The sequence below is a fragment of the Seriola dumerili genome, unplaced genomic scaffold (genome assembly GCF_002260705.1).
Source record: "Seriola dumerili isolate Sdu_G_001 unplaced genomic scaffold, Sdu_1.0 BDQW01000068.1, whole genome shotgun sequence".
In the NCBI taxonomy this organism is placed as follows: domain Eukaryota; kingdom Metazoa; phylum Chordata; class Actinopteri; order Carangiformes; family Carangidae; genus Seriola; species Seriola dumerili.
The window spans coordinates 7,917,819-7,936,145 of record NW_019174323.1 but is presented as its reverse complement, the minus strand read 5'-3'; the positions used below and the strand labels follow the sequence as shown (position 1 = coordinate 7,936,145).

General features: G+C 37.8%; 1 protein-coding gene across 2 annotated transcripts; it reads left to right on the top strand.

The window, feature by feature from the left end:
• The first annotated feature begins 2,913 nt into the window (after nucleotides 1–2,913).
• tbata (thymus, brain and testes associated) lies at nucleotides 2,914–13,552 on the top strand. Of its 2 annotated transcripts, none has more exons than XM_022743354.1 (9): nucleotides 2,914–2,961; nucleotides 7,080–7,306; nucleotides 9,093–9,263; nucleotides 9,381–9,469; nucleotides 10,250–10,399; nucleotides 10,686–10,767; nucleotides 12,109–12,274; nucleotides 12,367–12,407; nucleotides 13,066–13,552. In XM_022743354.1, the coding sequence occupies exons 2-9, from the start codon at nucleotides 7,114–7,116 to the stop codon at nucleotides 13,155–13,157; spliced, it is 984 nt and encodes a 327-aa protein (XP_022599075.1). In that variant the 5' UTR covers nucleotides 2,914–2,961; nucleotides 7,080–7,113; the 3' UTR covers nucleotides 13,158–13,552. The 2 variants fall into 2 exon arrangements, with proteins under 2 accessions (XP_022599075.1, XP_022599074.1); XM_022743353.1 differs by lacking the exon at nucleotides 2,914–2,961 and adding an exon at nucleotides 6,752–6,798.
• The last annotated feature ends 4,775 nt before the right edge of the window (nucleotides 13,553–18,327 follow it).

Genomic DNA, 18,327 nt, shown 5'->3' with positions numbered 1-18,327 from the left:
ACTGTCTGTACTTTACACAGTCACATAGAAACTGTATTGCATGTACTGTACTTCACAGCAAAGGCACAGGCCTAATATAGTTTGACTACATTGTATTGATCCAGAAGGATGTACAGCAACTACAAAGATACAGTCTAGTAGAAAGTTGAAGCCATACCTGTTCTCCAGTCTAAATGTCCGTAATATGGATGGTACCGTGTAGCAACTGAGGTTGGGCTGTCAGTCAAACTTTATTTGTACAGCACTTTTCATACACGCAGTGTTTTGCCTTAACTCAGAATGCACACGTGAAGACACATGTAAACAATCAGCTCACACCGAAATCAGAGCGTGATCACCATAAATATGAGTCAGGTTTGCTCTTTGGTGTGCAAAACAATGGAGGACAATTTTGGAGAAAGAATTAGAGGAAGAGGTGTTCTAGTTAGATGAGGAAGAGCAAGAGGAGAAATAGGAGGAGGAGAAGGAGCAAGAAGAGAAAGAGGACAGAGAGTGGTGAGAAGACGGGTCAGAGGAAATAGGACAATTCTTACAGATGACATCAGAGACAGGATAGACAGTAATTGCAAAACTGTATAGGCCCACTGTATTTTACAGTACAGTATGTTCATGTCATCTTCAGTTCACTATTGAGAATAAAGAGATTTTGTTTCCCCATTGCATTTGTGTTCATATTTACAGCGTGCTACAAATGAGAAATGTCAAAAAACATACAGTAATAATGTTTTTATACTCAGCATATATCATTAGAAAAGTAGAAATATTACATATTTAGCACAGTTGTGTGCAGTTGGCGTGGAAAGATGTAGTATATATTTGGTGTTTGTGTGTAAAGTTTGGAAGCTGAAGTATTGTTTTTAGAAGATTTTATTTAGTTTTTGATGTAGTGCTTGCTTTTGCAAGAGATGTAAGATGTTTTGTATTTTGTGTATATGGTTTTGGTTTGTGTGTATGGAGCCTTGACAAACGGGGCCCTAGTTTCAGGAACTGTGTTTTTGCAAAAGTGAAAAACTGTAATGTAATCCTTACTGACAATGTTGGCTCTGTTGTTGTTTCAGGTCCACTCTGTTTTCTTTACAATTTTATACAGTTTTTAACTTTTGAAATAATCTGCTCAGCCTCCCTCAGTGTCAGGCAATGATTTATGACACGGTCCACCAGAGTGTCCCTAATGTCATCTGAAATATGTGTCCGTCTATTGCAAGGTCTTCTTTGTTCTTGCCTTTGCCCTTCCTCTCCCTCTCACTGCTCCCATGTTTGCAAAGTTCTCACAAAAGCTTACCATTTAGGTCTATATGTAGTGCTGAGGATCAGACTGATTGGTGTTCAGTTTCAAGTGTTTTCAGTGTGTGTGTGTGTGTGTGTGTGTGTGTGTGTGTGTGTGTGTTGGCTGTGTGTGTGTGTGTGTGTGTGCGCATGCGTGTGTGTGGTGCCCTATTCCGGTGTGTTTTGCAGTTTGTGTTTTCCCATTGATTGCAAGATTTAATTCTTGAACAAAGTGGGTAATGTAGGAAAGAGTGAGTAGTGAGAGTTTTTGTAGTATTTGTTGTCAATTGTTGTAGTGTTGTAGTATTTAAAACAGAGTGTAAAGCAGACAATGTGTTTGTACTTTTGGTTCCTTTTGTGTAAGGCATGATTACAAAAGTTAAAAACTGAATAAAACTGTAAAGAGAACACAGCGGGACTGAAACAACAACAGAGCCAACAATGTCAATAAGGATTAAATTAAAACTAAATATACTGCAAGTGACCCTCATTGATACTGGGGGTCGAAAAAGATATTATCATGTAACACATAATTTTATAACATATATTTGTACTGACAAAAAAAAAAAACCTTGATAGTGCTCTTTGGCAACCCCACCCCCCCACCCACCCACCCCCCCAAACGACCCTCAAAGGATATGTGGTACAGCTAATGGATGGATGAATGGATGGAAGCTTAATCTAGAAATAGTTTCTTCCTGATAAATTTGATGTACTGAGCAGCTCAGGAAATGCAGGTAACATAAAAGTGGCATAAAAAAAAAAAAAAACACACACAGGAAAAGGCTGATAGAAAAGTCCCAGAGCTGTATGTATTTTGGAACTGAATGAGCTTTACAGTAATAATCTGAACTGAAGGTACAGCAGAGCAACCTCTCTTTATTCAACCCAACAGTTAAGTAAATGGAAATATTGTTCACCTGGGCTGAATACATGAATACAAACGAAGAGAAAAGGTGAGAGGAGGCACCAGTTTTATGTGCTCTGTTCACCACAGCAGACATAACAAGGCCTGTCTTTCACAGTGCACATTTGATTCAGATGGGTAAGGACTGATGCATTCATTTTTAGATGCCAATAAGCTGTTGGAGGTCACAAGTTAAAAATATGTGCTGTTTAAATTGCTAAATTAATCGAATATTAAGAGCTATAACTGCCACTGCATGCAGAAAAACTTGAGCCTCACCAAATGTCTAGAAAGCTGCTTTATCCTGCACTTTATCTTGTTGTTTGTTTTGTATTGATTCCTGGCTGACATGTGCAATGCATAAAAATATCACTTTTTTAGTTGTTTTGTTGTGCTGGGATTTTGTGATGGTGAAAAATTCAACTAACTATACAGGCATCTCCAGGAAGCTGACAATTATGATATAACTTTATATTTCATAGAACTTTTTTTTTTTTTAAAGTTATAAATGATAAATAATTTACAAGAAAAGTGATTAAAAAGTAGTGAAACAATAAAAATAGGAGGTAGAAAACATGTATTTGTCGTTTCTTTATATACTTACCTGATAAAATGACAAATACCAAAAAAGTGACTTGGTCAAGTTCAGTCCAATAAAAGTCCATTTAGGAAATGATTTACAGATGTTTTTCATTGTGAAATGTGGGACTGAAAAGGCTTTTCATTCTATTTGGACAAACCAAAGAACTGTCTGTCTGAGGATCTTGGGCTGTGCAGCGGCTTAAAGGGTATGTAGGGCGAGAGTGATGTGCCTTAAATGTTATTGGTAAAATCAATATTTAACTCACAGGTTGCCAGTCAAGGGATGTTAGAACGGGAGTAATGTGTTCTCTTTTCCTGGACTTCGTTGAAAGTTTACTCTTAAATGAGAGAAGCACGATTGCAACATCCTAGTCACCATTTTCAAAGGAAAAGTCGAAGTCAAATATTGCCTTGAAATTATGCGCATTTCACTGAGTTATAAACATCCAAGCTGCGAGGGAAGAAGAATTATCGCTGAAGGGGAGCTGCATTAAAGAATCTCATGTTTGGATTTGAAAAACCTTGTACATAGAGCTGAAAAACAAGTCAAGAGTTGGAAAACATTAATCATTTGTGGTTGATTTGTATTTTTAGTCAAGAATTCACAATCCTCTTTCAGCAATTATAACAAAATTTTTACACAAATGGTTAATATTTTATATGACTCTGGATAAGCAGGGATGTTACCTGAAACTAGTCTCAGTGGCGGAGGCATACAACTGTGAAGCGGTAATTCTATATTTTTTATTTATTTTATTTTTTTGTATTACGACTAGGGAGCCAAAACAGGAACAATCATGTGGCTTGCTTCATGTGATTAGATCAGTACAGTAGCTTTTTATTTATTTATTTTTAAATCTGGCTAATGTCTAATATCAATGTTTATTCAATACTTCTGTTTTTGAGCAATAGGAGGAATGCTTCTGTTTATAACTGTTGTACTGCAGCAGACACACAATGATGATAATGTATCAGACACTGACGTCAATGACCTTACAGCTTATCGAGGCAAAAAAGGAACTATGAGCTAATTTGGGAGCAGAAAAGAGACAAGTACAGATGGGACAGTTGCATTTAGAAAAGATGCACAACAAGGACAGAAAACATTTGTTTTTTCCATTATTTTTAACTGTACTATTACTTAAACTGTATGAACTGTATAATTGGTTCATATCTGTTACTGGATGTTTCTATATTGTTGTCTGTGCCCAAATATCCAAAAGTAACTGCCTACAGAAATTAATGCTTTGATTTTGTATACTAAAAAAAAATAAGACCAAACTGTCGGTTCTCTCTTTTTCTTTCAACAAGATTTTTGCTTTCTGTCTTAGTTTTAGCTGCAAGGACATTATCATTCTAAATGGAAAATAAGTTCCCAGATTTATAGGGAAATTCACCTGATTAAAAAAACAAACGAACAAAAATAGATAAATAAATAAATAAATATTTAAAAATTGTGATGTTTTTATATTATAGCCTATATTTAGATCACAGCAGGGTGCCTGTTATTTTGACCAATAAAAGTAAGTAGAAATATTTGTTATTTAGTCCAGTTTCTCCAATGGAGACCGTATTTTATATTGACCTTTTTTTCTTACACTTATTGTTTTCTTACACTAAATCCGAGGTCACTGATTTTACCACCTCAGAGGAAATGAAGGACATATATTAGAACAACAAAATGTATAGTTGTAAGAGGTTTTCCGGGGGCCGAGCAAAAAAACACATCAACCACAGAACACTGCACATGTGTACAATGAGGACCCTACTGTGTAATTTTGATTTTGATTCGGAGAAAAGCATTTCAAAGACGTGACCCACTTCCTTAATGCGTAATGTTTTCTGCCAATTCTGTCAAAGCCAAATGGAGTTCCAGTCAGAACTGCAGAAATGATGTGGGTTTTGAATGCTTCAGTATCCTGGAAAACCTGTATCCAAAGACATATTTTAGGGGGTTTCAGGCTATAATGTAAAAAAAAGCTACCAATCAGCTTAATGTACAGTCTGTGAGTCTTCTTACCTCATGAATGAATGAATGCTTTTTTGGAGAGTACATCACACGGACTTTGGCTTTCTTATTGGCAAGTAGCACTGCTTTGGTTTAAAGTGAAAGGCTTGTTGATTTGTGTGACTTTTGAACCAATTAAAAACCTATCGCAATACCAGTGTTGGTTGGCTGTCGACAACTGTTTGAGTTCACAGTGATTACTGCCACTCTTCACCTTCAATAACAAAACTCAAAAGATAGATTTTTGAGTGCAATGTGACTAAGGAGCCACAGGTCACAGTAGTCATCATACATTTCTCAGGAATGACAAATGCTGCCTTTAAATGGGGTAAAGTTTGTTAAATGTATATCTCCCTGCATACTTCATTTTCAGGAGCTGATGCATCATTGTTCCAAATCAAATTATGTTTGATCAGCTAGTGTTTATTGTGAGTGAGCAGTAACAGTAGCTACATTGAGTAGATACTCATTACCTTTGTTGTCTCATTTCTTGTTCTTCTGCATGATGTTGAAATACAAAGTACATCAGCGTTTCTTGGAAAGAAGCAAAAATAACAAGAAAACATGAGGAGTTGTTCGGTGTCCATGTCGCCGTTGCCTAGTAGCGGTGTTCTCACGACTTAGCCACTTGAACACCAAGCGCATGTACACAACTTCTCATGTCATAACCACGAGCTCACAAGTTCCATTTGAAGGCAGCAAAAAGGTCCAAGGAACAGTTACAGCCTTCCCTAAAATCACAAATTGTTGCTTTTTTTTTTACATGGGTACTTTTTGGCACCAAGCCAAGCAAAGCTAATCGCCTCCTGTGCAGTTTGTGTAACCTTTGCTCATTTTGTTGTAGTTTTTAATAATTACCTGCTGTTTGAGTTATATAATTAAATAAATCATAAAATGAGTCTGGGAATGAACAGCAATGTTCCACCAGTAGTCTGGTTGTATTCCTGATGAACCACAGGGGTATAGGTGACATTAGAAGTAATACTGAGGAAATATCCGGGCAGATCAGGCTGAGGCAGATCACGGATGTGGCGTTCCCGCCCCATGTTTTCATGTATTGAGTTTGATTCAAGCATTGTTTCTGACATTTATAAAAACGTCCTTCAGTCCATTGTTGTGGCTTGTTGCCATGTATTATTCTTGTTAACCTTCAGTCCAGCTTTCGGTTTAAACACTAATAATGCTTAATTCGCTTTCAAAAGCCTTGTTAGTTCAATCTTTATTACTGTGTAGATAGATAGATAGATAGATAGATAGATAGATAGATAGATAGATAGATAGATAGATAGATAGATAGATAGGTACTGACTCTACTGAAATTCTGGTAATGTCATAGGGCAAGCATAAACTTCTACTGAAGTTTAAACATGTGCTGTGTGTGTCACAAATAATTTTTCTTGATGAATGATAATGATCTTCTTTTGAATGCATTTGCTCCTCATTATCTCTGTTGAGTGGAGCTTATCTAAATGAACTGTCAGATGGAGTTGTGGATGTTGTTTTATCATATTTCCCCTGTCAGTTTTTGGCCACTTTCTTAATGGATAATTTTCTGCCACCAATCCTGATAGTCCTGAAGAATATCATATTTTGAAGAGATCCCTATGTGGTTTTCAAATTTTGATTATAGGTTCCCATGAATATCCATGAAACCTAAAGTCATATTTTATATTATAATTAGTTTTGAAAGGATAAAACAGCACACACATCCATATGCCACATTAGATACTGCAGCAAACCGGTAAACTAATAGCCAATGTGGTGTGAGGCTCCTCACTCATAAATGTTCATGTTGACATTCTTAGTTCCATCAACCTCATTTTGTGCTCTTCAGCAGTTCTTTAATTAAACATCACAAAATAGTTAAATCCCAGCTGCTTTGCATTTGATAACCCTGTCTAAATGAACTGGTTCAGAATGCCAGTCACTCGGGCACAGATGCCATTGTTTTTTGTTTAGTTCAGGTTTCTTAGCAACACAAGCAACACAGAGCATTAAGTACCAGAGGTTTTGAGGCTGCAGGCTGCTTTCGGAGGTAAAGTGGTTCTTCAGAATTATATTTCTCCATATTTAAATAGTTTCAATTCTTTGCCCTGGTAGAACACTAAACATACATTTTGGTCAAATTTGAAATTCAAACTTTAAATTCTTGGGGGGAATCAAGTTTGAGTGTCTCTGTCTTGTCTCCTGCTAGGTTTTAGTTTTCAAATGATTTTTAGCATGTGCATAAGAGCCTTAAATATTAAACGTTCTGTATTTCTAACGCATCACTTCATGGAGGAACTTTACTTTTTGATTGTTCTCTCACTCCTTTAGATTTAAATAAAACCTCCAGCTTTCAATCAGAGATATGTCGATAGTTCAAAGTCCGGACTCCTGGGGAGCAACAGGGAAGAGGAGTCAAAGTCAAACTACTCAGGTGCCATTGACCCCTGAATTTACCAAGATGCTGACGAAGAGCAGTCCACGTTTTGGTTCTTTGAGTCATCACTCATTCTTCTCCCGGCACAACCCTCATCCACACAGGGTGAGGCATATTCAAGGTGAGTGGGCAGGGATAACCCCCTGATTATTTATTTATGTATTTATTTTTTACATCAAATTGATTAAAAGTTGAATCAAGTCTTACCATATGCTTCCCTATATTGCAGACATCATTCGTATTCACCAAATGCCAGCATATTTATTATTTATTACTGATTTATTATGTGGAACATGGTTAAAAGAGGAAGGGAGAGTACTTTTTCTGACTCTGACTATTACTAGTATTGTAAATCCATTTAGAAGCTCTTCTTAATAAAGCTGCACTAATCCCACAAAGAATTTCCACCAGACTGGTCAGTTCCCCTCAGCTTTACAGAGCATTTTTAGCATCTGTCTGTCTCATTGGGTTTTTGTTTTACAGCCTGTAGCTTTACTGTGTCGGTTCAGTCTCATTGTTCTCAGCTGTTTTCAGGGAAACAACACCAAGATCCTCCAGCCTCTGTGAGGCTGCACATTGTCACAGTGGCACTATGAGCTTTTGACAACTTAATTCCAATAAACACGAAGTAAAGCTGAGGCTGATTGGAATTCCATCATTTTAGCAAATATATCATCATAAACCAAAAATACTGGACAGATTGAAAAGTTGACCATATGGTGACACCAGATGAAAGAACAGGAGAATCAAAATTATTACAATTCATCTTCTGGTGACCATGAATGCCTGTACCACATTTCACAGCAATCCATCCAATATTTGTCATTTGATATTTTAGTGTCAACCAAAAATATCAACCTGCCGATTACGTGATGTAATGAGATCACTAAAGGTGTTAGGATACATCACCAGGAAACCATGAATGGCTGTTTTTCCAATCCATTGAGTAGATGATAAGATAATTCACTAGTGGCACAAGAGGAAAAACCCAGGTGGAATCATCCTGTGGATGTCATGGACATTTATAAAAAAATTCATATCAAACTGCTGACACTAGAGGGAAAGTCACAGGATCAGCAAAGTCATTAGAATTCACCCTCTAGATACCATGAATGTCTGAACAAAATTTAATTGCAATCCAAACCTCTGATAAAGCCGCTATTCGCTCCCTGCCCTGAACCAAATGGCAGACAGACAAAGATTCGCAGCTGGTGAAGAAAGCTGCAAAAATAACAGCTATGTCTCTCAGGAGTTAGTGCAAACCAAAACAGAGCTAAAATGCATATGTTGCCCTGTGTATATTAATATGTTAAGGTGATAATTTTGTGTTTACAGCTTGTTCTGCCTCACCGAAGTAATATTATTCCTCTGTCATGGATTTCTGTTGCAATCAGAAAATTGTTACCACCTCCACGTGCAGACCCTCACTACCTCAGTTTTTTCAGATAATAACAAAATGTCTAATCGTGATACACTGAATAACAATTATCTGTTTATGCACTCATTAAATCTGAGTGCAGGAGATAACTTGTCAGAGCTACATCTAATGCATTCATTTAGCTTAAAGTCTCATAGCAGCTGTGCTTTAAAAAATTAGGCCATTAACAGGATACTTCTGGTTGTTGGTGTGGAAGCAGCCCTTCCTGAGATGAGTTAGTACATACATATGAAATATTTCATGAGCAGCTGTATGGGCACCTGGAATAGCAAGATGGTACATGAAAGGGATGACTGCATTATTGGCAGAAAAGTAGATTTCATCCCTGAGGTTCTCAAGAAATTGTCACCTTTAGTCTCAGCAGGGATTTTACTGGCTTCATCTCTTCAGGGCATTCGTTTGATTGTCTCATGCATCTGAGCACTTGACTTCATGTGTGCGTGAACTGTGAATACTGTTGTTTCCACAGGACTCAATGGCAGACCCGTTTGCATGGTGAGAGATGATTGGTTTGTCACCTCATCATTGTTTCCTCATCCGCTTCTCAAGAGCCACGGCCTGAGGAAAGCAGCTCACCCATCTTTTGCTTTTCCGCTTGCTCAGAATCTCAATGGAGTCAGTAGTTGCAAAAACAAATCAGGTATGTTTACATGCACGCATGCTTCTCATTACTTTTCTAAAGCTTTGCTTTCAAAGAATCCCTTTCAGCTTCAGAATAATGAGAGTGATTTTTTCTTTTTATCTATTTACTTCACAGCACTATTTTCAGAGGCCTGGAGGGATGAACTTAAAGAATTTGCTGCAAAAATCAGTTTGTCTTCTCAAGCACAAAAGGACAAAAAAGAGGTGCATGTTTTGCTGTAATTGCTGAAATCTTGAATCTGTCCAGGGTTACTTAATGGCACAGTTCACTTCACCCACAGCTACTGTTTTATATTACATGTTATCAAAAGAGCTTGGCTGAAACTGAATTTTTAACAATATGTAGCATCTTTTGGGACCAAAGTTGGTGTGACATACCGATGCACTGTGACCAATAACCCTTTGGATTATGGCTTTTCAGTGCCCGATAATGACACATTGACAGTATAGCAGTGTTGGACAAATGATAAACAAAAACCCTGCCATTCCAAGATGACATTTTTTTGTTTGTTTGTTTTTTGCCTTGAATTGATTCTCAATGGTAACACTTCTTCCCAGGTTGAGCAGAAACCAACAACAAGCTCAACCAATCAAATGCTTTATGTTCTGGTTCGATATCATCAGGGTCGTGGTCAGGGCTAGTGAGGCATGATTGAGAGTAAAAATTATGTGTGGGCTTACCTATGCTTCCTCAAAACCATTGCTAAAGCATGAACTGAAGAACTAACTTGTGGGAATGGCAAATCTTATTCTTTCTAAGAATCTGCATGTTGTAAACATGTTAACAAGATCTCAAGATTTAGCTCAAAGCACCAATGTGCCTGACTATACCTTCACAGAGCTTGTGTGGCTGTGTTTTGTGCATTAATGCCATATGGTTCCTCATTTCCTAACTTTTTTTAAATGGTTATACTGGGACATATTTTCAAGTTCAGTTTCTATGGTTTTTCTACTGAAGAGTATGATTGTGTCAATGTCTTCCAGGACCAACCAGAGGAAGAACTTGTCCGTCGGAAGACCCAATATTCAGCTGAAACAGGGAGAATCATCCCTCCATCCTCCACGTCTTACCAGCGCAGATCCCATTCCCAGCGCCTCATTTATCCTCAGCCCTTCCATGATCAAGAACTCATGGTGAAATACTCCTCCGCTGGTCTTAAGCTCCTTCACAGTTTGTAAAAAAAAGTGTAACTTACAGCCATGTAATATTGCATTCCAGAGATGAAGGGGTAGCGGCAGATCTGAAGAAGATTTCCAACATAATAGAAATTCTCCAGAGAACAGCTTTTGCTTTGCTGTTGCAAAATACTCCCCAGCTCAGCTCAGTCACCAGGCCTCTTGAGAAATTGACTAATAAGGAGATTATTAATTTATGTGATATGCAAGCTAATGTTGTAATGGTCGACTGCTCTCTTGTCAGGTGTTGGAGCTACTGTGTCAGATCCTGCAGACTGATTCCCTGTCTGCAGTCCAACAGTGGCTTCTGCTCGCAGGCCAAAGAGGTAAAATGCTGCATTCCACATGGATTGAGAGGTGTTACATGCTAAATCGTTAACATAGATTCATTTTGAGACATTATTCTTGTTATTACATGCATAAAAATAATATATTCATAAGGTGGGAAGAAAACTGGCAGTGTCTATGATGATGCAGTCACTTCAACCAGCACAATAAATTTGACATAAACTGTATTTTTTTTTCAGAGATGTGATACATTTCTTAAAACTGTCTTAAATAATGTGTTAGTAGAATATATCAAACTCCATCAAGTGCCAAAAACAGTGAATACTACATTTCCCATAATGCAGAAGAAATGCTTTCATTAGATTAGAAAATTTCGATGGTATTCAGTAATTAGTAAATATTCATAGATATTTATTCATCATGAATCAAGGTAATATTTGGATTTTGTTACTGTTATTACCCTTTTACTTCTATTTGGTGGAGGATGTAAACAGGAGGTACATTACATATAATCGTAGACCATATAGTCTTGAGCCGCATTTCTTTAGCCTATTTTTTTTTTTTACACTTTGGCAAGTTAGCACCATTAAAAGTATGCCAAATTAGCTATTATCAATTCTTGTTTGCCATGTACCCATGGGCGTAAAGAGAACTGTCACTGGATTACTTTGATACTGAAGAAAACTTAAAAACATGACGATTCTCAGCCAAGGTCTGGACTTCTAAGAATCGTCTTTTTCCTGTGATTTCTAAGCAGATTTAAGGATGTTTAGTTGCAATTTCCATCAGAATAATGATATCCTTTGAAAGTGTAAGTCACACCGAATAAAAATATATATGTGTATCATATCTGTGTTTTCAGATTTGACTTAGTTATGTCTCTGAGAAGGAGACATAGCTGTGCTCTGTATAGTCTGGAATGTGCCAATGGAAGAATTAAAAACTTTCTATTGGTTAATTACAATCATTTAATTAAGGAAAGCCTTTGAAAACAATGTAGTTGATTAAATGTACATTTCAATCCTGCTGCTATTGCTTATAAAGCTGATCGTTATCTGTGCCAGTCATTAATTCTTTTTCAGTTCTTACTTTTTAGAGTGATGAACAATTAATGCAATCTTCAGTTTACTTGCTGAATACAACGGTTTTAATTTTGCTGTTGTATCTTCCTATCACATTTCATTACACAAGTCATTCATTTGCTGCTTTAGTATTTACAGTTCCCATTTTAGTTTTTAGATAGGTTTAATTAGTCCATAAATTGCTTTTTAATTGCATCAGTTAATCACTTTCAGTTGACCACTGAAAGCGTGTAATTGCTGTGGTGGAAAAAAAGCACTGCTGATGATATGGTGTTATGTAATGTGGTGTACCCTCAGAGAAAGACCTGGTGATGGGGATGATTAAGCAAGCCCTGGATGGTGTTGACCTCTCTGGCCATCGTCAGCACAAGTTCCAGCAGCTCCAGGCTTTTCATCCTGGTGCATCCCCGTCAGTGCACGGTCCATCGTTCGACCAGGGGTGGAGGAAACCACGGAGAACGTGGTCAGGTTGATTTCTCAAATTTTCATCTCCTTTTTTTCTGTTCAGAAATTTTTCCAGCTTAACATGTTCAACATTTTTATTCACCTCCGCAGCTCATACAGAATGAACCGAACTTTCAGTGACGACAAACCAGGTAACTAACTGGTGTGCTACTTTTTCCATTCTGTGTTTGTTATTTATTAATGCACCAGACCAGTTTTTTTCCCTTAAAGGTCAAGGTCACTGTGACCTCACAAAACAGGCATTTGGCGGGCAGACAACTGTAAAGCACTAATTGTAGTTTCGTTCGTTTTTTTCCTTCGGTGGATTTATCTTGGTTTGTCCTTCATTACATGGGTGTCTTTGAATTGTTCTTCAGCAGAAAGGCCGTGGATTAATATGATATTTAAAGCAGATACTTAAAGGAAAAAAAAGATTATGAAAAAATGAATTGTATGTTTTTGGTAGTGTAGTATATAATATATATCAATTCAGCTTTTCACAATAATGACAAAGCATTATGGTATAGAGTCTCTCTCTACAGTAGTTCTCTGTATTGTATATTCATGGATAAAAGTGTACATAGATGATATGTTACCTCTGTTGTCAATGTCTTTCTGCACATTATGTCTATGCACGTCTATCAGGTGGCCACCAATAATAGACAACAAGCTACAAGAAGGAACGGGCATTCAGAGGCTCTTTACATAATCTGCTTTCATTTCAGCTTTTTTCTGAATAGAACAGACGGACCTGTAGCAAATGTAAAATGACTGTCTTTGTATGAGTCTGATATGAGTGTTCTTTTGCAGAACGGATTGGTGGTGCAGAGGTCCTTGAAGTCCATGCAGGAGCTCCGGATCATCTTCAAGATCATCCACTTCAGCACACAGAGAGTGTATAGAGTTCTCCGATTTTCATCACGGTGATAGCTGTGCTGTGGTTTCGGTATTATGAGAAACTGTCGGTTCCCTTGATTATTGCTCCCATGATATACCCATGTCTCAGGTTGTCTATAGTGTATTTGCTTCGTAGATGATTCTTAGAAAGACAAGCCAATTTAGTAAGAGGAGTTCACCAGATTAGTTTTCATTTGCACTTCATTAATACAATATACTGTAGATGTTACAGTGGGAAATGATGCTGTGGGTGATGTTACATAATATGTATATCCTACTGAAGGATCATGTTTCATAACTGAGAAAACAAGTGCAGTCTCTTGTTTAAGGAGAAATAAAAATTGGATATTATATTATATTGGATATAATATTTTTTTGTGCATGCAAATATAAAGTTAAAAATGCTAAAATCTGGGGCACAGTTATGTTTTGTTCATGTGTCTCTGTTTTACAGTAACTTGTTTCAAGTTTTATCGACTTTGACCCCTCGACATTTAATATCTAAAATAAAACTAGTGATAAATGGGGTTACTTTCTCCAATGATGAAACAGTGGGAGCATATGAAGTTGAAGATGCTTAGCGACACAGTGGCACTTCTCGTTCCGACTGGTGCTATTGTTAGTGTCCCTTCCTAACTGCACATACGTCTGCAGCAGACCAGATTAGCCTCTTTCCTTTTAAAAGAGTTGATGACACCAGTGCCCAGGGGTATACTTATATGGCTGGGTTGGCCAGAGAAATTGATTATTTGAGCTTGAATTCATAAATAATGCATGGTCCATATTGACATCATTCTGTATGAATAAGATTCTATTCCTTCTCTCTCTTGCCCGCCTATTGTGGATAAAAGGTCCAAGGCTTTAGCAGCACACCTACAGTACAAGAGTAGGTCAAAGATGTGACAGGTCAGGTTGTGCTCTGCTTAATCAAGATTTTGCAGTAGCAGACAGAAGACAGAAATGTCACAGTATCAGATATTATTTACAAAAGTGACTCAGACTGTGATACTACTGCTTGGGCGGTTTCTTTAAACAATGTAAATGCCACAGAAGAAAACCAGTACATCAAACTGTCAGGATATGAAACAAGTTAACACCAGTGTCTGTAGGAAATAATGGATGTTGTAATGCGACGGAGATGAGACAACAAGATTTCGAAGATGGTGCCAGTCAGTTCGGGGTGTTGACGTGTTTAAAAAGTCAGGTGTGAAAGCAAATCAGTGCACAGCCGAGCAAACAGGTGGAGAGAAGTGACGCCCGTCAACAAAGGATGACATATAAGCTGCTGATTTTTTCCTTTTTACACAGATTATGAAAAGTACTGTAGCTACTGCAGCGGGAGAAGTAGTATTCAGATACATTACTTAAGTAAAAGTTGCAATACCACAATGAAAAAATACTGCATAAGGAGTAAAAGTCCCATTCAGAACTCTACATGGGTCAAAGAACCCAAGAGTGTTATTAGCAAAATGTACTTAAAATATCAAAATGATGTATTAATTTGTGAGTAGCTTTAGATAGTTGTTGTAGTTGAGGTGGAGCTAATTCTAACTACTTTACATACTGTTATGTTACTATAGCAGAGTAATTAGTAACAATAGCTGTCAAATAAATCTACTGGAGGTAAAAGCACAGTAGTTCCCCTGGATATGTAGTGAAGTAGGTTTATAAGCAAAATGGAAATGTTCAAGTTAGCCACTTATAGCTGAGTAAATGTACTTACCTAGCTGAGTTACTGTAACGCACTACAAAGCAATCTTTAATTACAATATAGAAAAGGTGCAGGAAATGTTCTTGCTCTGCAGGAAAGTGAACTAGCATATTATAAAAAAGTATATTATAAATGAAAAATATTGCAAAACTCACTGATAATGCGGAAGGATGTTGTTTACACAGTGGGTTTCCAATATGTTTTAACATTTTCTCCAAATTATAAAAGTTTGCTGTCACTTTCTTTCAGCTTTCACATTCAGGCATTAAAAGATTATATAATATTGCGTAACCTATCATGGCAGCAGGAGTCACGCAATATCAGCGATGTCATAGCCTAATGGTACTAATGGACGGTCAGCCAAACCAACCAGGCAGCGTGGTCATAAAAAAGATAAAGTGCTGTAGAATTTAAAAGCATAAGTCAAAACATTCTCGACACTCTCGACATCACTGTTGCAACCCCTAAAGAATAGGGTCCACTCAAAGTGCCTTATAGAATGTGCTGTATAGGAGAGGTGTGGGCCTCCAGTGTGGACAACATTTCTGATCAGTTAATGGAGAGATGAGATGGAGAGAGGATGTCAGAGAAAACCAGCGTCAGCCTGGCCCAGCTGTTTCCTGATGCTACTGGGCAACCCTCTGTGAGTGAGAGAGAAATTCTTTCAAATCTGTGATCATATTATAACAGTTCTGTTGCACCAGTATGGTGAGGCATGACTGGAATATAAATACGCCTCTATTTGAGCAAGTAGTTCAATAAAGGGGGGTGGCCTGGTTTCTCAAATTTGTGTTACTGTCAGTGAACGATACAAATCTAGATAATGATATTTTAAGATTTTCACACCTAAGTAATGGTGCCACACTGGTATATATATTTTTAATTTAATGAACTTTGACAATGCAGAAAATGACAGAAAAGACAAAAGTGGGAAGTTCTTAAACTGGCAAAAAAAAAAAAAAAAAATCAAACATTGGGCACCAGGATGGAGCTGATACTGAGCAAGCAGGTGATAGTCTGGAAAACATGTCAAATCACTTTCAGCTTCTTGATGGACCAGAAATTTTCAAAGTCAAAACTTTGAAAAGATACATTTTGAAAAACTTAAATCCTCTACCAATAATGATTAGAATAAATATTTAAAGTGAGAGTGTGGGTTTTTCTCTGTTGAATGTTTTTCAGCCAGTATTATGTAGTTGACCTTTTTTTTTTTTTTTTCTTTTAAAGCTTCAACACTCAGCTCATACCTCCTCTGCTATAGCTGGACAGCTGCAGCAGTGTGATTAAAGCCACGCATGAAGCCAAATTGCAGAGCAGCATGTGTTTGGTCTGATCCAGATGGGGACAGTCCTGAGACCACTCAGTATTCAGATGCTCCAGGAAACACTGTTGATCATTTCTATATGGCACGAAAGTTTTGAGAGCAACACAGAGATGTGGTCAACAAATTCCAAGACATGGCCCCTAAACTTTAGCTTGTGTAGTCACTGGTGTAGATTAAAGGCTGGCCTCTGTTCTCTCATCCTGTCTGTGGCCCTAAGCCCATTCACTCAAGACATAAAAGAAAGTCTTTATTTTTTTGTGTCTTTCTTTCTTTCTTTCTTTCTTCCTGACACCACCTTCTTTCTCTCATGTGAAATATCCTTAATATTAATCAAGTAAAAATAACTCCAACTGTGGCAGAAATGTGTGTGTTCCAACAGGAACACATCACCAACATAAAGTATAATAATAAGAAGCTGAATGAGAAAATAGGTCAGCCTTTAAAACAGGTCATGGGCACAGGAGAAAATGGTGATCATTTGTTATAGGAACTATTTTCAGCTGCAGATTTTTTAGACATTTTGTGTGCTAATTAGTATAACTACACCAGAAGCAACATGTCTCCCAGCGTGACATTGGGTTTTCAATTATGTGTTTTTCAGAGTTTTTTGTCAACAACCAAGGCGCAAAAGAACAAGATATATCAGAAGTATTTGTTAGTTGGGTCAGGTAAGTTTCGGTTTTGCTCTTTTCATGGGATTCAGCTGTCATTTGACATTGAGTCTGAGAGGGATCACAACATCTGTTTATTTCCAGTGGATTTCTGGCATGTCAGAAATTTGGGTCAGTTGACTTGCAGTTGAGCAAAACCACACACACACACACACACACAAAAATTATTTATAAAACTGCAATGAACTTGCTATGTCTCAGGGTGAGAACATGTTAACTCTACCTAATCAGTATGTTGTGAATCTTTGGTTTTAAAACAATATATTACTAATTTTGATAATTGATAATGAGTTGCTGCTTGATTCTCAATTTATTCTGCCACAAGAATGATCAATACCAATGATATAATTGAAACGAGCTTTGGGTTTCAACCCTAACCCTGAACCCTAGCTGCCTGGTTTTTACAGCCAGGACAAAGAGGGAGAGCGTGAATGTCAGTAAGATCATGATATGCCAGTGGAGAGTATGTGAATACTGGAACAAACCGGGGCAGGATTAGGTGAGAAAGATTTCTGTTTATTTTTAGACCTCAAAACAGTACCCGGACCAGGATCCTTCCGATGGCAAGTGCCTTGACAATAATTACGCTTCCTGCCCCCATCATCTTTACTATGAGAGGGTTTAAAAGCATGTGAGGGCCCAGGCCTTGTAAACTGTGCACTACAACAAGGGTTACCATAGCTACTCTCCCTACCTTTCACATCGCGGCCAGAACACACATCCCCAAAACTGCCTCTGCGAGCCGAGACAAAATCATCAGCCAACTCCGGTCACTGCTTTCTGTGTGCTCACATATGTTGCGATGCGCTGAGGAATCGAATTCTTTAATTGCTCCAACAAAACTAATTCACAAAAGGATCTGAAAATCCTCATCATTAGCAGCAGAACAAAGTGTGGAAGTGAGAGGTAACACAAAATAAATAATGAATAATGCCTGCCCAACCTTAGGAATATTATCATCAAGACAGAATAATACAAGGGAAACCAAAAAAGGCTGAAGCCCAACTGGGCATGAATCCACTAATTATATCAATCATAGTTCTGGCTGAAATGACCCATTATTCAGTTATCTGGATGACAAAGACAGTTTTCCAGTGTGGAGAGAGAGGAGGAGGGGTGACTCGCTTGTAGGAACTCTATCAGCTGATGCCAACCATTTGTTTCCACAGAGACCGAACCAGGAATGTGGAGAGATAATATGTCCATCACAGCCATTTCTACGACCACACGCACATTAAACCAGGAGGAAATGAGTCTTCACTGAGCTCCTCAAGGACACAGGCCTGAGCTGAGGGACAAATGATGCTTTCACACATGCAATGAATATACAGCACCCAGTCTGTACCTGTGGAATACAAGACACAAGGCTGCCACACAACCTTTCTCTCCTTCGAACAGATCAACCGACAGCAGAGCCGTGACATTATGAGGTCATGATGGCACTAATAGGTGAAAATCTCATTAGTGTC

Excerpts from the sequence above, each read along its gene's own strand:
- tbata (XM_022743354.1), top strand. The coding sequence starts at position 7,114 with ATGTCGATAGTTCAAAGTCCGGACTCCTGGGGAGCAACAGGGAAGAGG. Across the intron at positions 10,768-12,108 it reads TCTGCTCGCAGGCCAAAGAG|AGAAAGACCTGGTGATGGGG; the intron begins GTAAAATGCTGC and ends GTGTACCCTCAG. Across the intron at positions 12,408-13,065 it reads TTTCAGTGACGACAAACCAG|AACGGATTGGTGGTGCAGAG; the intron begins GTAACTAACTGG and ends GTTCTTTTGCAG.